The sequence below is a fragment of the Coregonus lavaretus genome, assembly GCF_964263955.1.
Source record: "Coregonus lavaretus genome assembly, chromosome: 30".
Taxonomy (NCBI): domain Eukaryota; kingdom Metazoa; phylum Chordata; class Actinopteri; order Salmoniformes; family Salmonidae; genus Coregonus; species Coregonus lavaretus.
In genome coordinates this window covers 37,532,616-37,556,650 of record NC_140017.1, presented here as the reverse complement: position 1 = coordinate 37,556,650, position 24,035 = coordinate 37,532,616, and the positions used below count along the sequence as shown (strand labels likewise).

Here is a 24,035-nt window from a genome sequence, read left to right as displayed (position 1 = left end):
GTACAGTAGTATAGTAGTGCAGTAGTACAGTAGTACAGTAGTACAGTAGTATAGTAGTACAGTAGTATAGTAGTACAGTAGTATAGTAGTATAGTAGTACAGTGGTATAGTAGTATAGTAGTATAGTATTATAGTAGTATAGTAGTATAGTAGTACAGTATTACAGTAGTACAGTAGTACAGTAGTACAGTAGTACAGTTGTATAGTAGTACAGTAGTACAGTAGTATAGTAGTACAGTAGTACAGTTGTATAGTAGTATAGTAGTATAGTAGTATAGTAGTACAGTAGTATAGTAGTATAGTAGTATAGTAGTACAGTAGTATAGTATTATAGTAGTACAGTAGTACAATAGTACAGTAGTATAGTAGTACAGTAGCATAGTAGTATAGTAGTATAGTAGTACAGTGGTATAGTAGTACAGTAGTATAGTAGTACAGTGGTACAGTAGTACAGTAGTATAGTATGACAGTAGTATAGTATTACAGTAGTATAGTTGTACAGTAGTATAGTAGTACAGTATTACAGTAGTATAGTATTATAGTAGTACAGTAGTACAATAGTACAGTAGTATAGTAGTACAGTAGTACAGTAGTACAGTTGTATAGTAGTACAGTAGTACAGTAGTATAGTAGTACAGTAGTACAGTAGTATAGTAGTACAGTAGTACAGTAGTACAGTAGTACAGTAGTATAGTAGTACAGTGGTATAGTAGTACAGTAGTACAGTAGTATAGTAGTACAGTAGTGTAGTACAGTAGTATAGTAGTATAGTAGTATAGTAGTACAGTATTACAGTAGTACAGTAGTATAGTATTACAGTAGTATAGTTGTACAGTAGTATAGTAGTACAGTATTACAGCAGTATAGTATTATAGTAGTACAGTAGTACAATAGTACAGTAGTATAGTAGTACAGTAGTACAGTAGTACAGTTGTATAGTAGTACAGTTGTATAGTAGTATAGTAGTACAGTAGTATAGTAGTACAGTGGTATAGTAGTACAGTAGTACAGTAGTATAGTAGTACAGTAGTGTAGTACAGTAGTATAGTAGTATAGTAGTATAGTAGTACAGTATTACAGTAGTACAGTAGTATAGTATTACAGTAGTATAGCAGTATAGCAGTACAGTAGTATAGCAGTACAGTAGTATAGTAGTACAGTATTACAGTAGTACAGTAGTACAGTAGTACAGTAGTATAGTATTGCAGTATTGCAGTAGTACAGTAGTACAGTAGTACAGTAGTACAGTAGTATAGTGGTACAGTAGTACAGTAGTATAATATTACAGTAGTATATTATTACAGTAGTATAGTAGTACAGTAGTATAGTAGTACAGTAGTATAGTATTACAGTAGTATAGTAGTACAGTAGTATAGTAGTACAGTGGTACAGTAGTACAGTAGTACAGTAGTATAGTATTACAGTAGTATAGTTGTATAGTAGTACAGTATTACAGTAGTACAGTATTACAGTATTACAGTAGTACAGTAGTACAGTAGTACAGTAGTATAGTAGTATAGTAGTACAGTGGTACAGTAGTACAGTAGTATAGTATGACAGTAGTATAGTAGTATAGTAGTACAGTAGTACAGTAGTACAGTAGTATAGTAGTACAGTAGTATAGTAGTACAGTAGTATAGTAGTATAGTATTACAGTAGTATAGTATTACAGTAGTATAGTAGTACAGCAGTATAGTAGTATAGTAGTACAGTAGTACAGTAGTACAGTAGTACAGTAGTACAGTAGTATAGTAGTACAGTAGTATAGTAGTACAGTAGTATAGTAGTACAGTGGTATAGTAGTACATTAGTATAGTAGTATAGTATTACAGTAGTATAGTAGTACAGTGGTACAGTAGTACAGTAGTACAGTAGTACAGTAGTATAGTAGTACAGTAGTACAGTAGTATAGTAGTACAGTAGTACAGTAGTACAGTAGTATAGTAGTACAGTAGTACAGTAGTATAGTAGTACAGTAGTATAGTATTACAGTAGTATAGTTGTACAGCAGTATAGTAGTACAGTATTACAGTAGTACAGTAGTATAGTAGTACAGTAGTATAGTAGTATGGTAGTATAGTAGTATAGTAGTACAGTAGTACAGTATTACAGTAGTATAGCAGTATAGCAGTATAGCAGTACAGTAGTATAGCAGTACAGTAGTATAGTAGTATAGTAGTACAGTGGTACAGTAGTATAGTATTACATTAGTATAGTAGTATAGTAGTACAGTAGTACAGTAGTATAGTAGTATAGTAGTATAGTATTACAGTAGTACAGTAGTATTGTAGTATAGTAGTACAGTAGTATAGTATTACAGTAGTATATTATTACAGTAGTATAGTAGTATAGTAGTACAGTAGTATAGTAGTACAGTATTACAGTAGTACAATAGTACAGTAGTGTAGTAGTACAGTAGTACAGTAGTACAGTAGTATAGTAGTACAGTAGTATAGTAGTATAGTATTACAGTAGTACAGTAGTATAGTAGTATAGTAGTACAGTAGTATAGTATTACAGTAGTATATTATTACAGTAGTATAGTAGTATAGTAGTACAGTAGTATAGTAGTACAGTATTACAGTAGTACAGTAGTACAGTAGTATAGTAGTACAGTAGTATAGTAGTACAGTAGTACAGTAGTATAGTAGTACAGTGGTATAGTAGTACAGTAGTACAGTAGTATAGTAGTACAGTAGTGTAGTACAGTAGTACAGTAGTATAGTAGTACAGTGGTATAGTAGTATAGTAGTATAGTAGTATAGTAGTACAGTAGTATATTAGTACAGTAGTATAGTAGTACAGTAGTACAGTGGTACAGTAGTATAGTAGTACAGTAGTATAGTAGTATAGTAGTATAGTAGTATAGTAGTATAGTAGTACAGTAGTACAGTAGTATAGTAGTATAGTAATACATTAGTATAGTAGTATAGCAGTACATTAGTATAGTAGTATAGTAGTACATTAGTACATTATTACAGTAGTATAGTAGTATAGTAGTACAGTAGTATAGTAGTACAACAGTATAGTATTACAGTAGTATAGTATTACAGTAGTATAGTATTACAGTAGTATAGTACTACAGTAGTACAGTAGTACAGTGGTACAGTAGTATAGTAGTACATTAGTACATTATTACAGTAGTATAGTAGTATAGTAGTACAGTAGTATAGTAGTACAGTAGTACAGCAGTATAGTATTACAGTAGTATAGTATTACAGTAGTATAGTATTACAGTAGTATAGTACTACAGTAGTACAGTAGTATAGTAGTACGGTAGTATAGTATTACGGTAGTACAGTAGTACAGTAGTATAGTAGTACAGTAGTACAGTAGTATAGTAGTATAGTAGTACATTAGTACATTATTACAGTAGTATAGTAGTATAGTAGTACAGTAGTATAGTAGTACAGTAGTACAGCAGTATAGTATTACAGTAGTATAGTATTACAGTAGTATAGTATTACAGTAGTATAGTATTACAGTAGTATAGTATTATAGTAGTACAGTAGTATAGTAGTACAGTAGTATAGTAGTACAGTATTACAGTAGTATAGTATTACAGTATTACAGTAGTATAGCAGTACAGTAGTATAGTAGTATAGTATTACAGTAGTACAGTAGTATAGTAGTACAGTAGTATAGTAGTACAGTAGTATAGTAGTATAGTATTACAGTATTACAGTAGTATAGTATAGTAGTACAGTAGTATAGCAGTACAGTAGTATAGTAGTACAGTAGTACAGTAGTATAGTAGTATAGCAGTACATTAGTATAGTAGTATAGCAGTACATTAGTATAGTAGTATAGTAGTACATTAGTACATTATTACAGTAGTATAGTAGTATAGTAGTATAGTAGTACAGTAGTATAGTAGTACAGTAGTATAATAGTATAGTAGTATAGTAATATAATATGTTACAGTAGTATAGTATTAGTTATACAGTAGTACATAAGTATAGGATTAGTGTTACAGTAGTACAGTATTATAGTAGTATAGTGTTAGTGTTACATTAGTGCAGTAGTATAGTAATATAGTATTTGTTACAGTAGTATAGTATTAGTTCTACAGTAGGACATGAGTATAGTATTAGTGTTACAGTAGTATAGTATTATAGTAGTATAGTATGTGTTACAGTAGTACATTATTACAGTAGTATAGTGTTACAGTAGTACAGTAGTATAGTGTTACAGTAGTATAGTATTAGTGTTACAGTAGTAGTATTACAGTTTTACTACAGTTTTACAGTATCACAGTCAACACCCCTGACTCCTGGTAGCTGCTTTAGTCCTAGGTTTGACTCTAGTCCTATTTAATCCCTGACAGTATTCCACTAGGTTTGACTCTAGTCCTATTTAATCCCTGACAGTATTCCACTAGGTTATACTCTAGTCCTATTTAATCCCTGACTGTATTCCACTAGGTTATACTCTAGTCCTATTTAATCCCTGACAGTATTCCACTAGGTTTTACTCTAGTCCTATTTAATCCCTGACTGTATTCCACTAGGTTATACTCTAGTCCTATTTAATCCCTGACAGTATTCCACTAGGTTTTACTCTAGTCCTATTTAATCCCTGACAGTATTCCACTAGGTTTTACTCTAGTCCTATTTAATCCCTGACTGTATTCGACTAGGTTTTACTCTAGTCCTATTTAATCCCTGACTGTATTCCACTATGTTTTACTCTAGTCCTATTTAATCCCTGACAGTATTCCACTAGGTTTTACTCTAGTCCTATTTAATCCCTGACTGTATTCCACTATGTTTTACTCTAGTCCTATTTAATCCCTGACAGTATGCCACTAGGTTTTACTCTAGTCCTATTTAATCCCTGACTGTATTCCACTATGTTTTACTCTAGTCCTATTTAATCCCTGACTGTATTCCACTAGGTTATACTCTAGTCCTATTTAATCCCTGACAGTATTCCACTAGGTTATACTCTAGTCCTATTTAATCCCTGACAGTATTCCACTAGGTTTTACTCTAGTCCTATTTAATCCCTGACTGTATTCCACTAGGTTATACTCTAGTCCTATTTAATCCCTGACAGTATTCCACTAGGTTTTACTCTAGTCCTATTTAATCCCTGACTGTATTCCACTATGTTTTACTCTAGTCCTATTTAATCCCTGACAGTATTCCACTAGGTTTTACTCTAGTCCTATTTAATCCCTGACTGTATTCCACTATGTTTTACTCTAGTCCTATTTAATCCCTGACTCTATTCCACTAGGTTATACTCTAGTCCTATTTAATCCCTGACAGTATTCCACTAGGTTATACTCTAGTCCTATTTAATCCCTGACAGTATTCCACTAGGTTATACTCTAGTCCTATTTAATCCCTGACTGTATTCCACTAGGTTTTACTCTAGTCCTATTTAATCCCTGACAGTATTCCACTAGGTTTTACTCTAGTCCTATTTAATCCCTGACAGTATTCCACTAGGTTTTACTCTAGTCCTATTTAATCCCTGACTGTATTCCACTAGGTTTTACTCTAGTCCTATTTAATCCCTGACAGTATTCCACTAGGTTTTACTCTAGTCCTATTTAATCCCTGACAGTATTCCACTAGGTTTTACTCTAGTCCTATTTAATCCCTGACAGTATTCCACTAGGTTATACTCTAGTCCTATTTAATCCCTGACAGTATTCCACTAGGTTATACTCTAGTCCTATTTAATCCCTGACAGTATTCCACTAGGTTATACTCTAGTCCTATTTAATCCCTGACTGTATTCCACTAGGTTTGACTCTAGTCCTATTTAATCCCTGACAGTATTCCACTAGGTTATACTCTAGTCCTATTTAATCCCTGACAGTATTCCACTAGGTTATACTCTAGTCCTATTTAATCCCTGACAGTATTCCACTAGGTTATACTCTAGTCCTATTTAATCCCTGACAGTATTCCACTAGGTTATACTCTAGTCCTATTTAATCCCTGACTGTATTCCACTAGGTTTGACTCTAGTCCTATTTAATCCCTGACAGTATTCCACTAGGTTATACTCTAGTCCTATTTAATCCCTGACAGTATTCCACTAGGTTATACTCTAGTCCTATTTAATCCCTGACAGTATTCCACTAGGTTATACTCTAGTCCTATTTAATCCCTGACAGTATTCCACTAGGTTATACTCTAGTCCTATTTAATCCCTGACAGTATTCCACTAGGTTTTACTCTAGTCCTATTTAATCCCTGACAGTATTCCACTAGGTTATACTCTAGTCCTATTTAATCCCTGACAGTATTCCACTAGGTTTTACTCTGATGAATGAAATACTCAAATAGAGTTGGCTGAGAAAATATTCTGTCAAATGGGATTTTATGTTTGTCCAGTTATTAAACTTGGATGCTGTCTGTTGAGCCCAGTGGATGGTATCAGTATGGAGGGGACTGGTCCATGATATGATGTTGTCTCTCCTCTCAGCACAAGGTGGAGAGGGAGTGGATGGTATCAGTATGGAGGGGACTGGTCCATGATATGATGTTGTCTCTCCTCTCAGCACAAGGTGGAGAGGGAGTGGATGGTATCAGTATGGAGGGGACTGGTCCATGATATGATGTTGTCTCTCCTCTCAGCACAAGGTGGAGAGGGAGTGGATGGTATCAGTATGGAGGGGACTGGTCCATGATATGATGTTGTCTCTCCTCTCAGCACAAGGTGGAGAGGGAGTGGATGGTATCAGTATGGAGGGGACTGGTCCATGATATGATGTTGTCTCTCCTCTCAGCACAAGGTGGAGAGGGAGTGGATGCTGTCTGTTAAGCCCAGTGGGTGGTATCAGTATGGAGGGGACCGATCCATGATATGATGTTGTCTCTCCTCTCAGCACAAGGTGGAGAGGGAGTGGATGCTGTCTGTCCTAGAGGAGGGCCTGACAGACAGACAGTGTTATGATCTGCTGGACCAACAGGGGATCTTCCAGACACTGCTAGGATTCTGCTGCAGCCCACTCTGTGACCAACACACTCAGGTATACACACACACAACCACACACACACACAACCATACACACACACAACCACACACACACACAACCACACACACACACACACAACCACACACAACCACACACACACACAACCACACACACACACACAACCACACACAACCACACCCATGCACCAGGGTTTCCATTATGAAAATGTGGCGCCGGACATTTGACCAGCAGCATTTTAATTTACTGGACATTTGAAAAATGTACCTGACCAATGGGATCAGACAGCAGAACCATTGGGTGCGTAATCTGATTTAGGGCGTCCACCCAAGGTGTTCAGAATGACAGAAATCACATTTAGATGACGGTAATTAATCTTACACAGAACATGCAAGTCGAGGATGCAGTGACGTGTTACAGTAACTGTCCACATGTACTTTTCCTCAGCCAACAAGACGAGTAACGAACAGCAAAATCACCAGCCTACGCATAGGCGGCATGTCAGTTTCGTGTTTGGGGAAGTACATTTTCACCATAAAAATGCACCTTTATAATAAAGCATTCCGTGCATCCTCGCGTTGGCAGACTTATGTAAGATAGCCTACTATTCCTATTGTGATGATTAAATTGTATAGTCATCATTTAAGCTAATAATATAACTCAAATCACTGTTTGAAAAAAAGACCGTTCAATGCATGACTACAGTGCATTCGGAGAGTATTCACACCCATTTACTTTTTCCACATTTTGTTGTTACAGCCTGAATTTAAAATGGATTCAATTTAGATTTTTTAGCTACTGACCTACACACAATACCCCTTAATATCAAAGTGGAATTATGTATTTTTATTTATTTATTTTATTAAAAATCAAAAGCTGATAGCTTGAGTAAATAAGTATTCAACCCCTTTGTTATGGCAAGCCTAATTAGGTTCAGGAGTATATCTTTGCTTAACAAGACACATAATAAGTTGCGTGGACTCACACTGTGTGCAATAATAGTGTTTAACATGATTTTTTTATGACTACCTCATCTCTGTACCCCACACATACAATTGTCTGTCAGGTCGCTCATTTGAGCAGTGAATTTCAAATACAGATTCAACCACAAAGACCAGGGAGTTTTTCCAATGCCTCGCAAAGAAAGGCACCTATTGGTAGATGGGTAAACATTTAAAAAAGCAGACATTGAATATCCCTTTGAGCATGATGATGTTATTCATTATACTTTGGATGGTGTGTCAATACATTTTTACATTTACATTTTAGTCATTTAGCAGACGCTCTTATCCAGAGCGACTTACATGAGCAATTAGGGTTAAGTGCCTTGCTTAAGGGCACATCGACAGATTTTTCACCAAGCAAGTCTCTTCTTATTATTGGTTGACCTTTAGTAGTGGTTTCTTTGCAGCAATTCGACCATGAAGGCCTGACTCACACAGTCTCCTCTGAACAGTTGATGTTGAGATGTCTGTTACTTGAACTCTGTGAAGCATTTATTTGGGCTGCAACGATCCCAAATCATGCTTTGGTAGCCTATTTTGAATGATTGTATTTATTTTCTGTATAGACAGGAGTATGTTAATTAGGCTATATAATTTTGGCAATTTAATCTACTTAGGGAAAGCTTTAGCCGTCAGTCTACTATCCCCCGTAGTAGAAACGTTTACATGTTCTATTGGTCAGCTTGTCGATAAAGAAATAGCCCTAACAGAATCTGGGACAGTTGTGGGACGATAGGTCCCAAATTCATACATGCAGGTAGGCCAAGGCTACATAAAACAAAACGTTAAAAAGCAGCAGATCAGAACGTTTTCCCTTAAAATGGTAATAAACTATTATTTCTTAACATTAGAGCAACACAAGGCAGTAGGCTACCGGACAATGAAAGAAAGTTGGAAACCGATAGAACATGAGAGAAATAGGCTACTGGTTTCAATGGCGTATTTTACTTTTTCTTTTACATTTTAGTCATTTAGCAGACGCTCTTATCCAGAGCGACTTACATTTGAGTGCATACATTATTTTTTACTTTTTTTTAATGTTTTTCATACTGGCCCCCCGTGGGAAGTGAACCCACAACCCTGGCGTTGCAAACGCCATGCTCTACCAACTGAGCTACATATGGAAGTCTTTATAAAAAATAATTGCCTCCACAGATATGGTCGGACTTTGCCTCTGCTACTTTGAAGCAAGGTAAAACATGCCTCATAATATGTAGTGAAACGTTCAGGTTTCAAACAATTAAATGTTTTTTTTAAATGCATACTGCCTCCAGCTCATTGCAAAGTGGTGTGTGGCGCGCTGATGAAGCCATGACTTCTGTTGCCTATACATTTGAATGATGAATATGAAGCGCGCTTCAGTTACCAGTAGAGAAATAAAAATACTAGCTTTTTTTAATCATGACCCCCCAAAAAAATTAACACACGATTGCATTTATAATTGTTTCAATGATTGGGCTTGTAAAAGTGCTGTCTGACAGATTTTCCACTCAAAGGCTCTATCTGTATTCTGTGCGTGTGTGATAAATTATATATATATAACGAATATACACAGGTGCCAATTTAATTCCACTAAATTATGCAAATGAACCCATAGACCGATAAGCATGACCGGTCAAATGTATTTCCATCAATGAATAAAAAGCATTATTTATTATTTCGCAATGGCAATTTTATTTATAGGCTTTTCAACAAAAAAATAACAGCCCAAAAGCCGGCTGTTACCGGCTAAACGAAACCCTGGAGCGCACACACACACACACACACACACACACACACACACACACACACACACACACACACACACACACACACACACAGGTAAAACAGAAAGAGTACTAGCACTACATCACAATTGCTGCTTTGTCTTTCTCTTAAGAATAAACCATTTTCCACCAAGCATTTGGGTGGGGATCATTTTCAGTTTGTTTCTCTGTTCATGTACCTTGGTTGGAATGCAACATTAGCAGCAGAAACAATAACAAAGCTAACTCCCCGCCCCTGTTTTGGTAAAAACCTGCCCGTTTGAATAATAAGATGAGGGATGGGGCTGGAGATATGTAACCACTCTCAAATTCATAAACAGAGCTATGGATGCAAGGACTGACCATCCATGATATCAAGATGATAGTTTTAACCTTGTTTTGAGGCTATACAGTGTTTGTTTACATTTACATTGTTTTACAAACATTGGCGTAAAACAAGCTTCTATTTTGGGTTCTGACGGGGTACGACAGGTGAACTAAGCTCATGAGGCATTTATAAGTTATGTTCTTCAAGAATCAATGGGTGCATATCATTAATTTACTGTATACTTCCAGCACTTGATGTAGCGAGTGCTGATTGGCCCTTTTTTAAAGGACACAGTATTTCAATAAAGTAGAATGTTATCATAGGTTGATGACCATGACCTTTGTCTCCTTCTGGACCAGACTCTAATCGTGAGGGTCCTGCACCAGGCTGGTCATGTGACCAAAGCAGCCTACAACCTGACCAAGGGACACGGGCTCCTCACCTGGGTTCTACAGCAGCTGGAGAGGAGGTGAGATATACTGTCTGTCTGGCTGTCATCTAGCCACACATTCTGGTTCTGATGTGAATTATTTATTTTAAACTTTTTAAAAAGTTGCCTTCACCAGGAAGCACCGTTGGTCAGTGTACTCCAGAGGTGGGTGAGGGGGTCAGTGTACTCCAGAGGTGGGTGAGGGGGTCAGTGTACTCCAGAGGTGGGGGAGGGGGTCAGTGTACTCCAGAGGTGGGGGAGGGGGTCAGTGTACTCCAGAGGTGGGGGAGGGGATCAGTGTACTCCAGAGGTAGGGGAGGGGGTCAGTGTACTCCAGAGGTGGGGGAGGGGGTCAGTGTACTCCAGAGGTGGGAGAGGGGGGTCAGTGTACTCCAGAGGTGGGGGAGGGGGTCAGTGTACTCCAGAGGTGGGGGAGGGGGTCAGTGTACTCCAGAGGTAGGGGAGGGGGTCAGTGTACTCCAGAGGTGGGAGAGGGGGTCAGTGTACTCCAGAGGTGGGAGAGGGGGTCAGTGTACTCCAGAGGTGGGAGAGGGGGTCAGTGTACTCCAGAGGTGGGAGAGGGGGTCAGTGTACTCCAGAGGTGGGGGAGGGGGTCAGTGTACTCCAGAGGTGGGGGAGGGGGTCAGTGTACTCCAGAGGTGGGAGAGGGGGGTCAGTGTACTCCAGAGGTGGGAGAGGGGGGTCAGTGTACTCCAGAGGTGGGGGAGGGGGTCAGTGTACTCCAGAGGTAGGGGAGGGGGTCAGTGTACTCCAGAGGTGGGGGAGGGGGTCAGTGTACTCCAGAGGTAGGGGGAGGGGGTCAGTGTACTCCAGAGGTGGGAGAGGGGGTCAGTGTACTCCAGAGGTGGGAGGGGGGGTCAGTGTACTCCAGAGGTGGGAGAGGGGGTCAGTGTACTCCAGAGGTGGGAGAGGGGGTCAGTGTACTCCAGAGGTGGGGGAGGGGGTCAGTGTACTCCAGAGGTGGGAGAGGGGGTCAGTGTACTCCAGAGGTGGGGGAGGGGGTCAGTGTACTCCAGAGGTGGGAGAGGGGGGTCAGTGTACTCCAGAGGTGGGGGAGGGGGTCAGTGTACTCCAGAGGTGGGAGAGGGGGGTCAGTGTACTCCAGAGGTGGGGGAGGGTGTCACTGTACTCCAGAGGTGGGAGAGGGGGGGTCAGTGTACTCCAGAGGTGGGGGGAGGGGCATCATTAGAGAAGAATCAAACAGAGTTAAAATAGTACCACGACTGCTGTAGAATGAAAAACCCTGTTCTCTACTCCAGACATGTAGACCAGGGTCTGCTGAGTGCTGTGGTAGAGCTGCTCCACGTGCTGTGGTTCACCAACCTGGGTCAGAAGGAGGCCCATGGTGAGGGAGCCCCCTCTTCCTCCACACCCCAGGGACACACCACTCCAAAGGTTCTCCCTCTACCCCTCATCAGCCAGTTCCTGTGTGTAGCCACCAGCATCATCAGACATCTGAGGTAGGAACCGTTTTTAACTACGTTATGATGGTCTGCTTAGAAAAGCCAAACGTTGTTAAAAGCCACAGTTGTGAGCAGGGTGGAATGTTAACACCCGCCACCTGCCAAATGCGGGTAGATTTTAGGCTTTGGCGGGTAAGGATGTCTATTTCACCAGCCACGTTGGCGGGTGGTCACACCCAGCATTTGGGAATAAAAATCCCAAATGTAGACGTTGGTTGACTTGACCTGAAAGGCTACCAAAGTGTGACTTTGTCCTGGTGTTTCTTGGCTAGTTACATCATTTTGTTCACATGCTTGGTTGTTTTTTCTATATTTGTTTGCGTTTGCTGCAGCTGTCTGCTGTTAGTGCAGACATGGAGACCATCTGACAGTGAGGGCCTTTACCACCCTTAAAGGGGCAGCAGAACATTTTTCCTAATGGCCCGCCCCTTAAAGGGGCAGCAGAACATTTTCCCTAATGGTCCGCCCCTTAATGGGGCAGCAGAATATTTTTCCTAATGGCCCGCCCCTTAAAGGGGCAACAGAACATTTTTCCTAATAGCCCGCCCCTTAAAGGGGCAGCAGAATTTTTTTCCTAATGGCCCGCCCCTCAAAGGGGCAGCAGAATATTTTTCCTAATGGCCCGCCCCTTAAAGGGGCAGCAGAATATTTTTCCTAATGGCCCGCCCCTTAAAGGGGCAGCAGAACATTTTTCCTAATGGCCCGCCCCTTAAAGGGGCAGCAGAATATTTTTGTCTCACCTAATGACTAAACTATTTGGGGCTAAATTGTGTTTGATTGAGCACGGAACAGTCCAAAAACCTTCTATTCATGAACTTTGAGTTATTTCTTATCATTAAAACACTCAAATAATTCCATTGTGCTCCTACATTTATTTGCGTGCGCCTAAATATCAATTGATGTAGTCCTTGTAAAAAAGATAATGCATCAGAGCCCTGAACTATAATAATACATTTATTCTGGATGTTCAGTTGAAGATCTGAACTGTTTATCTGTTTTACTTTTTACTATTGTATCTAAATTATTTATTTGAACATACATTTGGTTAAAAGATTTGGGTCACAAAAAATGAAATTGAATTGAGCAATCTACCACATTACTTCTTACTAGTAATACATTTCTTGTTTTGGGAAACATTACAAAGCATGCTCATCCGTTATTTGTGATTGTTGGTGTAATAATGGCGGAAAAATATTTTGTCTGGTAAAAAATCTGAGTGGCTGGTAGATTAAAAAAAAAAAATATCTACCTGCCACAGTGGCTGGTTGACCAAAAAGTTAATTTCCCACCCTGGTTGTGAGATAATGGTAACAAAGTCAATACCTCTATGGATGGTAGAAATAGGGCCAGGAGTTTTACCACTTGACCTGACCAAGAAGAATTCTGGTCTCAAGTCACATGGCCAGAAAAACTCTGGTTATAACTTGATATACGGTGGCTTAAGAAATTATTCACAACCCTTGACTTTTACCACATTTTGTTGTGTTACTGCCTGAATTTAAAATATATTTAATTGAGACTATTTTGTCACTGGCCTACACACAATACCCCATAATGTCAAAGTGGAATTATGTTTTTCAATGTTTTTACTAATTAATTAAAAAGGAAAAGCTGAAATGTCTTGAGTCAATAAGTATTTAACCCCTTTGTTACGGCAAGCCTAAATAAGTTCAGGAGTAAAAATGTGTTTAACTAGTCACAGTAAGTTGCATGGACTCACTCTGTGTGCAATAATAGTGTTTAACATGATTTTTTTAATGACTACCTCATCTTTGTACCCTACACATACAATTATCTGTAAGGTCCCTCAGTCGAGCAGTGAATTTCAAATACAGATTCAACCACAAAGACCAGGGAGGTTTTCCAATGCCTCGCAAAGAAGGGCACCTATTGGTAGATGGGTAAACATTTTTAAAAATGCCCTTTGAGCATTGTTAAGTGATTAATTACACTTTGGATGGTGTCTCAATACACCCAGTCACTACAAAGATACAGGCGTCCTTCCTAACTCAGTTGCCGGAGAGGAAAGAAACCACTCAGGGATTTCACCATGAGGCCATTGGTGACTTTAAAACAGTTACAGAGTTTAATGGCTGTGATAGGAGAAAACTGAGGATGGATCAACAACATTGTAGTTACTACACAATACTAACCTAATTGACAGAGTGAAAAAAGGAAACCTGTACAAAATATTCCAAAACAGCATCCTGTTTGCAACAAGGCACTAAAGTAATACTGCAAACAAAATGTCAAAGCAATGAGCTTTTGGTCCTGAATACAAAGTGTTATGTTTGGGGCAAATCCAATACAACACATTACTGAAAACCACTCTCCATATTTTCTAAAGTAGTGGTGGCTGCATCATGTTATGGGTATGCTTGTAATTGTTAAGGACTGAGTTTTTCAGGATAAAAAATAAACTGAATGGAGCTAAGCACAGGCAAAATCCTAGAGGAAAACCTGGTTCAGTCTGCTTTCCACCAGACACTGGTAGATTCTTTCACCTTTCAGCAGGTCATTAACCTAAAACACAAAGCCAAATCTACGCTGGAGTTGCTTACCAAGACAGTGAATGTTCCTGATTGGCCGAGTTACAGTTTTGAGTCAAATCTACTCAAAAATCTGTGGCAAGACCAGAAAATAGTTGTCTAGCAATGATCAAATATTGCATATTCCAGATGTGGAAAGCTCTTAGAGACTTACCCAGAAAGACTCACAGCTGTAATAACTGCCAAAGGTGCTTCTACAAAGTATTGACTCAGGGGTGTGAATACTTATGTAAATTAGAGATTTTCCCGACACTGCAGAGAGAAAGAAAATAGGGAAATAATAAAAAAGTAATAAATCCACAATGAGTAATGGATAACTTTGCTATATACACCAGTGTACAGGGGTACGAGGTCATTGACCAAGCGGTGATGCAGTCAGTCGAGATGCTCTCGATGGTGCAGCTGGATAACTTTTAGAGGATCTAAGGGCCCATGCCAAATCCTTTCAGCCTCCTGAGGGGGAAGAGGCTTTGTCGTGCCCTCTTCATGACTGTGTTGGTGTGTGTGGACCATGTTAGATCCTTAGTGATGTGGACACCGAGGAACTTGAAGCTCTCGACCCACTCCAATACAGCCCTGTCGATGTGAATGGGGGTTTGCGCGGCCCTCCATTTCCTGTAGTCCACAATCAGCTCCTCTGTCTTGCTGACGTTAAGGGAGAGGTTGTTGTCCTGGCACCACACTGCCACGTCTCTGACCTCCTCCCTATAGGCTGTCTCGTCGTCGGTGATTAGGCCTACTCACCATCGTGTCATCAGCGAACTTAATGATGGCGTTTTAGTCCTGCGTGGCCACACAGTCATGGGGAACATGGAGTACAGGAGGGGACTAAGCATGCACCCCTGAGGGACCCCTGTGTTCAGGGTCAGCGTGGCGGACGCATTGTTGCCTACCCTCACCGCCTTGGGGGTGGCCCGTCAGGAAGTCCAGGATCCAGTTGCAGAGGGAGGAGTTCAGTCCCATGGTCCTTAGCTTAGTGATGAGCTTGGAGGGCACTATGGTGTTTAACGCTGAGCTTTAGTCAATGAACAGCATTCTCACATAGGTGTTCCTCTTGTCCAGGTGGGAAGGGGCAGTGTGGCGTGCAATAGAGATTGCATCAACTGTGGATCTGTTGGGGCGGTATGCGAATTGGAGTGGGTCCAGGTTGTTTGGGATGATGGTGTTGATGTGAGCCATGACCAGCCATGACCAGCCTCAAAGCATTTCATGGCTACAGATGTGAGTGCTATGGGGTGATAGTCATTTAGACAGGTTACCTTGGCGTTCTTGGGCACAGGGACTATAGTGGTCTTCTTGAAACATAGTAGGTATTACAGAGTGGGTCAGGGAGAGGCTGAACATGTCAGTGAAAACACTTGCCAGCTGGTTAGTGCATGCTCTGAGTACGCGTCCTGGAAATCCGTCTGGCCTTGTGAACGTTAACCTGTTTAAAGGTCTTTATTTTATTTTTTATTTTATTTTTTATTTTATTTTTTTCTGGGGGGAATGGATCAGCTTAATATTGCAGATAGATTGTATCTTCTATCAATATTGCATCACTTCCAATCCCCCATGTTTTTTTTTTTTTTTTTTTATATATATACTCCCCTTTATTACTTTTCAACCCCACCATCCTTTCCCTACTTGGAGTAAATTAGTGAACAACAATGCCCAGGCCTCTACTTCCGGTCTATACTTACTTATCTACACCTTATGGACAGAGTTAATTTTACAATTTTACAATACTGTTTAAAGGTCTTACTCATACCGGCTATGGAGAGCGTGATCACACAGTCGTCCGGAACAACTGGTGTTCTCATGCATGGTTCGAGGCGAGCATAGAAGGCATTTAGCTCGACTGATAGGTTTGTGTCACTTGGCAGCTCGCGACTGAGTTCCCCTTTATAATCCGTGATAGTTTGCAAGCCCTGCCACATCCGACAAGCGTCAAAGCCGGCGTAGTAGGATTCAATCTTAGTCCTGTATTGACGCTTTGCCTGTTTGATGGCTCGTCGGAGGTCGTAGCGGGATTTCTTATAAGAGTCTGGATTAGTGTGCGGCTCTCCTTCATCGGAGCACTTCTTTATTGAGCGCGTCACTGGTACTTCCTGTTTGAGTTTTTGCTTGTAAGCAGGAATCAGGAGGATAGCTTTGTGGTCAGATTTGCCAAATGGATGGCAAGGGAGAATGCTTTTCTATGTGAGGAGTAAAGGTGATCTAGAGTTTTGTCACCAATAGTTGCACAGGTGACGTGCTGGTAGCAATTAGGTAAAAACGGATTTCAGTTTCCCTGCATTACAATCACCGGCCAGCAGCTCGTTCAGTGTGGTCTTAGTGCCTGCATCGGTTTGTGGTGGTAAATAGACAGCTACGAAAAATATAGATGAAAACTCTCTTGGTAAATAGTGTGGTCTGCAGCTTATCATGAGGTATTAAAACTCAGGCGAGCAGAACCTCGAGACTTCCTCAATTTTAGAGATCACCTGTTAACAAAGACACACACCTCCCCCCTTGAGCCGATCGGTCCTGTCGTTCTGTCCTGCCGATGCATAGAAAATCAACCTAGATGTGTATTATCCATGTTCCTGTTCAGCCACGACTCGGAGAAACATAGGACATTACAGTTCTTCACGTCCTGTTGATAGGATAGTCTGGAACGGAGCTCGTCCTGTTTGTTCTCCAGTTACGTTGGCCAATAGAAATGAGGGTAGAGGCGGTTTATTTACTCACCAACGTAGTTTCGTCATAGTGCCCGTCAGCCTCTCTTACGCCGTCACATCCTTTTCCGAGTTTAGGGGGTTAGGGTCCGGTCCGGGGTGAGCAGGATGTCCTGTGCCGCCGACTCGTTGAAGTAGAAATCTTAATCCGAGGTTAGTGATCACTGTTCTGATGTCCAGAAGCTCTTTTTTGGTCATAGGAAACGATTGCGGAAACATTATGTACAAAAAAGTTAAGATCAGCAAAACAAAATGGCAGAATTGGTCAGGAGCCCGTGAAACGGCAGCTATCCGCTGGAGCGCCGTTCCTCTTCTCTTCTCCAGGCTGCTGAAGGCAGGTCAGCTGAGCCTCTGGCTCTGAGCTCCCTACTGCTGCATTGTGGGACAGCTCTGTTACCTCTCTCTCCTCCTCTCACAGCCCTCTTCTCTTCTCCAGGCTGGTGAAGGCAGGTCAGCTGAGCCTGTATCTCCAGACTCTGAGCTCCATCCTGCAGCATCGTGGGACAGCTCTGTTACCTCTCTCTCCTCCTCTCATAGCCCTCTTCTCTTCTCCAGGCTGGTGAAGGCAGGTCAGCTGAGCCTCTATCTCCAGACTCTGAGCTCCATCCTGCAGCATCGTGGAACAGCTCTGGGGGTCCACGGGGAGGCTGGTTGGCTGACCTTACGACCCCAGGCCATTTCCTCCCCAGACGCGCTCGCCCTCCTCCACCGCTGGAGCACGCTGACCCACAATGCACCTCTCCTCAGCCAGCTGCAGACCGTGGCGGAGAAACACAAAGTCAAGGAGCTGCTGGGTGAGATATGATGTAGTGCTACTACCAGAACCTTCCTCATGATCTGGCTTTTCTCTCTCTGAATTACCTGCTTTGACAATATGTTTTGGAGCACTGTTATGAAAACCCCTCATGACATTAAACCGTCCGTTCTCTTCCTAAAGTCAGAGGATGTGTGATAAACTTGATTTGCTCCATCTCAGATATGACCTTGCAGGGTTCGTACGGTCATGAAAATCCTGGAAAAGTAATGGAATTTTAAAATGGTATTTTCCAGGCCTGGAAAAGTTTTGGAAAATGATAAAATCCCAAAGGTTTTGGAAAAGTCATGGAAATTAATTTCATAATTTCTGTTAATGTAATTTATTTTGTATTTTATAAATCAAATAAAAAATCTACATATTAGCCAGGATCAGAATGACACTAGCGCATCTGTGTTTTGCGCGCATCACCTGCATAGTATGAGAGGAGTCCGTTGCCAAGGAGATAGAGACAGTCGGACATTGCATCAGCAGGTAGGCCTATAAAATATGATAGAGAACAGGTTAACCAGGTAGCCAATTCAAAACATATATTGAACCCTCTAGTTAACTGTTTAGCTACTATTAGCATGCATTAATGTTTTCGTCATGTCCCCAATAACTTTACACCGGCACCGACACTCGCAAATAAGGCCATACAAAGTTTATTAACTTTTTTGAACCTTTCATATGATTCATTTAAATGATTATTTTTGATGAAACGAACGATTCACTTTGCCATTGTATTAGTTGGGATTCGGTTCAATCGCGGTGAATCGAATAATGTGAATCAAATAATAATTTGTGAATCGTGAACATTATTAACTTTAGGAAATAATTAGATGTAGCCTTTCTTTTGGATTATGTGGCTTCAAAACTTGTTTTGTAGATACTTCCAGTTGATTTGAGCATTCAATGTATGGGACATAGCAACTCAATAGGTGCTAGTCAGCCTGCAAAGTAAACACTTATAATATAGCTAAGATAAATATGACTAAACTAGAAAAAGGCATATAACATATCTGGTTGTAATGTTGCAATGTTTTGCATCAAGGGTGGTCAACCATCCTCCAGGAGAGCTAATGGGTGGTCAGCCATCCTCCAGGAGAGCTAATGGGTGGTCAACCATCCTCCAGGAGAGCTAATGGGTGGTCAGCCATCCTCCAGGAGAGCTAATGGGTGGTCAACCATCCTCCAGGAGAGCTAATGGGTGGTCAGCCATCCTCCAGGAGAGCTAATGGGTGGTTAACCATCCTCCAGGAGAGCTAATGGGTGGTTAACCATCCTCCAGGAGAGCTAATGGGTGGTCAGCCATCCTCCAGGAGAGCTAATGGGTGGTCAACCATCCTCCAGGAGAGCTAATGGGTGGTTAACCATCCTCCAGGAGAGCTAATGGGTGGTCAGCCATCCTCCAGGAGAGCTAATGGGTGTGCAGGTTTTATTTGTATTCCAGTCCCCCTCTAACAAACCACAACCGGACCTTGATAAAACTGGCTCTCTTTGAGCAGGGCTGGATCAAATGCCTGCACACCCAGCAGCTCTCCAGACTGAGGGCTGACCATGTGTTTTTTACAGTAGCCTAACAGGTATTCTACTATGTGGGGGGGGGGGGTTGTTGTCTTGCTCAATGACAGGAGATCGTACATGGGATCAGAGTTAATAATAATAAGCCATTTAGCAGACGCTTTTATCCAAAGCAACTTACAGTCATGCGTGCATACATTTTTGTGTATGGGTGGTCCCGGGGATCGAACCCACTACCCTGGCGTTACAAGCGCCGTGCTCTACCAGCTGAGCTACAGAGGACCACAGAGTTGATACCACATTACGCTGACTTTTCTATACAGCGCCCTCTGTAATTATTGGGACAGTGACACATTTTGTTGTTGTTTTGGCTCTGTACTCCAACACATGATAAAATGAGTGAGAAGGTTACAGATGCACAAATATCATACCCCCAAGACATGCTAACCTCTCACCCATTACCATAACAGGGGAGGTTAGCATTTATTGGGGGGGGTATGATATTTGTGCGTCTAACTTTCTCGCTCATCATTATTCACAATTAATTCAGGACTATCCGTAACCATGGTAGCATCCACATTTAATGTAGAAGTGTTTAGAAAACATATTCTATTCTTATTTTAGATTTAAAAGTGACTCCAAAATGACACACTACATTATTTACCATTCATTTCTATTGGGCACAAAATAATCTGAAACACAACCAAAACAAACAGCAAATGCATCCAACAAGTTTGTAAAGCTTGATGTATTCATTGCGTGATAGGAATATGGGACCAAATACAACACTTTTGACTACTTTAATACACATATACAGTAAGTGAATTTGTCCCAATACTTTTGGTCCCCTAAAATGGGGGGACTATGTACAAAAAGTAATTTCTATACGGTTCATCCGATATGGATGGAAATAACCTCATATTAAAGCTGACAGTCTGCACTTTAAGATCATAGTCATTGTATAATTTCAAATCCAAAGTGCTGGAGTACAGAGCCAAAACAACAACATATGTGTCACTGTCCCAATAATTACGGAGGGCGCCGTATGTACGTAGAGACGCCGCCAGTTGTTGGTCATGGAAATGTGGTTAAAAGTCATGGAAAAGTCATGAAATTCCATCTGTCAAACTGTGCATGAACCTTGCCGTGACAAACCTCTGTACTGGCACTGGTCTCAGCTTGGCATTATTCACCCCCTAGTCCTTGTCAGTGACAGCAGAATCAACATGTCTGTCTGTGTTTCTGTACCTGCTCAGGGTCGGGCAGGGAGAAAGGCAGAGGGAGAGGCTGCTCTCTCCAGGCCCAGGCCCGCTCCAACTCCCGACCAAAGGAACAGGGGGAGGAAGGAGAGGCAGAGAGACGAGAGGAGGAAAAGACGACTCTGCTGGAGAAGTGTACCCCTCACCTCAGGAGTATCTTTACCCACTGGGAGCCGGTCTCCCCTGCCTGTCCCCCCTCTCCCCCCACCAGTCCACCTGCCCCCCGAACCCCGACCTCCACCCCCCTGGCCAACACCACAGCCCACCTTCTCACCGGGTGGGTCCTGAGCTCCTTGGTAGAGGGATCCTCCACCTACGAGGACAAAAGGACAGTCCACTTCCTCCGCTGGTTCCAGAAGACTGTCCTGCCTCACAGAGACATAGTGGACATGGTGGTGGCTGACCCTGTTATGAGACTGGACCTGCTCAGGCTCTACCACCAGGTCTGTGAGCCCCAGGCCCAGCCCCAGGGCCAGCCCTCTTCCTGGGTAGAGCACGTCCAGCTGTTCACCAACGTTATGACCCAGCTCCTGGAGGCCAGAGGCTGCGCTGAGAGTGACCTGCACAGGGCCGTGCTCACCGCATGCGGCCTAGGAACACCATGTAATGACCAGACCACGAAGGGTAAGAGAGTTTATTTTACCGTAACAGGGGAAATTGCAGTGGTTTGAAAAATAACATAAGATATAGCTACAAATTCCCAGAAAAAAACAGAGTTACATTGAAACCGGTTTGCGTCACTTGTGTTGCTTTGGTCGTGTAAAAGGAAATGGCACATCTCATACGCTGTTGTTGTTCCTCTCCTCTCCTCCAGAAGGTCTGATGCTGCTGTCTCTGTACGTCCATGAGATATGGAGCGGAGCGAAGAGCCCAGAGGTGTTCCTGAGCCATGCCAGACTAGTGAATGAGATCCAGGGTTCTATGGGGACCGAGCGACAGAAGTCCAAACGACGCACCCAGACGCACACGGCCCTCGGGACCATCTGTAGTAACCTCCTCTCAGGGCTGCAGTCTACTGTTGCACCAATAGGAGTTACAGAGTTGTGTCCCGAATGACACCCTATTTAGGACACTACTTTTTGACCGGGGGCCTCTGGTCAAAAAGTAGTGAACTACACTGAGTGTACAAATCATTAAGAACACCTGCTCTTTCCATGACATAGACTGGCCAGGCGAAAGCTATGATTCCTTATTGATGTCACTTGTTAAATCCACTTAAAATCAGTGTAGATGAACGAGAGGAGACAGGTTAAAGAAGGATTTTTAAGCCTTGAGACATGGATTGTGTATGTGTGCCATTCAGAGGGTGAATGGGCAAGACAAAATATTTAAGTGCCTTTGAATGGGGTATGGTAGTAGGTGCCAGGTGCACCGGTTTGTAACACTGTTGGGTTTTTCACGCTCAACAGTTTCCCGTGTGTATCAAGAATGGTCCACCACCCAAAGGACATCCAGCCAACTGTGGGAAGCATTGGAGTCATCATGGGCCAGTATCCCTGTGGAACACTTTCGACACCTTTTAGAGTCCATGTCCCGAAGGAATTGAGGCTGTTCTGATGGCAAAAGGGGGTGCAACTCAATATTAGGAAGGTGTGTTTTGTACACTCAGTGTATATGGGGAATAGAGAACAGTTCCATACAGAGTTGAGATAAGTGTGCACAACTCAGTTTCGTGCAAATCATTAATTTACGTCAGTGAGAGACAGAGGAAATTTGTGTGGATCTCAAGTCAGAATACAGCCATGTATGCGTACTTGTACACATTTGAAAAAACGGTGTTCACTCATAAAATGGAGGCCTCATTATTTTGCATCTGAATTTTCTAAAAGAGGTTGTGTGTTTTGTATGTAAATCATTAAATGAATTTAATTTTTTTTGTTCATCTTCTGTTCAAAACATTCACTTCTCTTTTATAAAATGTTGTAAAACTATTTTGGTGTGGTCTTGTATTTGAATATAAACATATGAATCCCACTTTTGTAACCAGGTTATTACATTGTAGGTAGTCAATAATAATAATAATAATAATATGCCATTTAGCAGACGCTTTTATCCAAAGTGACTTACAGTCATGTGCGCATACATTTTTACGTATGGGTGGTCCCGGGGATCGAACCCACTACCCTGGTGTTACAAGCGCCATGCTCTACAATGTTACAAACAGCTGCTTATAATAGTTATGAAGAGTTCACAACTTCCAACAGACCATATCAGACCCAAATGCAATATCCTGCCAATGTGTCCTTGAGGCCCTGGCTGCCCTCTGCTCCAACCTGTGTGTGTATGTACACTACCGGTCAAAAGTTTTAGAACACCTACTCATTCAAGGGTTTTTCTTTTATTTTTACTATTTTCTACATTGTAGAATAATAGCGAAGACATCAAAAACTATGAAATAACACATATGGAATCATGTAGTAACCAAAAAAGTGTTAAACAAATCAAAATGCCTTGATGACAGCTTTGCACACTTTTGGCATTCTCTCAACCAGCTTCACCTGGAATGCTTTTCCAACAGTCTTGAAGGAGTTCCCACATATGCTGAGCACTTGTTGGCTGCTTTTCCTTCACTCTGCGGTTTGACTCATCCCAAACCATCTCAATTTGGTTGAGGTCGGGGGATTGTGGAGGCCAGGTCATCTGATGCAGCACTCCATCACTCTCCTTGGTAAAATAGCCCTTACGCAGCCTGGAGGTGTGTTGGGTCATTGTCCTGCTGAAAAACAAATGATAGTCCCACTAAACCCAAACCAGATGGGATGGCGGATCGCTGCAGAATGCTGTGGTAGCCATGCTGGTTAAGTGTGCCTTGAATTCTAAATAAATCACAGACAGTGTCACCAGCAAAGCACCCCCACACCATAACACCTCCTCCTCCATGCTTTACGGTGGGAACTACACATGCGGAGATCATCCGTTCACCCACACCGCGTCTCACAAAGACACGGCGGTTGGAACCAAAAATCTCCAATTTGGACCCCAGACCAAAGGACAGATTTCCACCGGTCTAATGCCCATTGCTCGTGTTTCTTGGCCCAAGCAAGTCTCTTCTTATTATTGACGTCCTTTAGAAGTGGTTTCTTTGCAGCAATTCGACCATGAAGGCCTGATACACACAGTCTCCTCTGAACAGTTGATGTTGAGATGTGTCTGTTACTTGAACTCTGTGAAGCATTTATTTGGGCTGCAATTTCTGAGGCTGGTAACTCTAATGAACTTATCCTCTGTAGCAGAGGTAACTCTGGGTCTTCCTTTCCTGTGGCGG

At 41.7% G+C, this 24,035-nt stretch overlaps 1 protein-coding gene across 1 annotated transcript in view; it reads left to right on the top strand.

The window, feature by feature from the left end:
• The window catches only part of LOC311105921 (nucleolar pre-ribosomal-associated protein 1-like), a 61,237-nt gene extending 38,543 nt beyond the window's left edge, over positions 1 to 22,694 (top strand). The window contains exons 33-38 of the mRNA XM_084148157.1: positions 6,848 to 6,991; positions 10,392 to 10,501; positions 11,743 to 11,943; positions 17,750 to 17,988; positions 20,768 to 21,394; positions 21,585 to 22,694. Coding sequence (XP_084004283.1) covers positions 6,848 to 6,991; positions 10,392 to 10,501; positions 11,743 to 11,943; positions 17,750 to 17,988; positions 20,768 to 21,394; positions 21,585 to 21,826 — 1,563 coding nt within the window. The 3' untranslated portion in view covers positions 21,827 to 22,694. The remainder of the gene's footprint in view (positions 1 to 6,847; positions 6,992 to 10,391; positions 10,502 to 11,742; positions 11,944 to 17,749; positions 17,989 to 20,767; positions 21,395 to 21,584) is intronic.
• Positions 22,695 to 24,035: the final 1,341 nt, after the last annotated feature.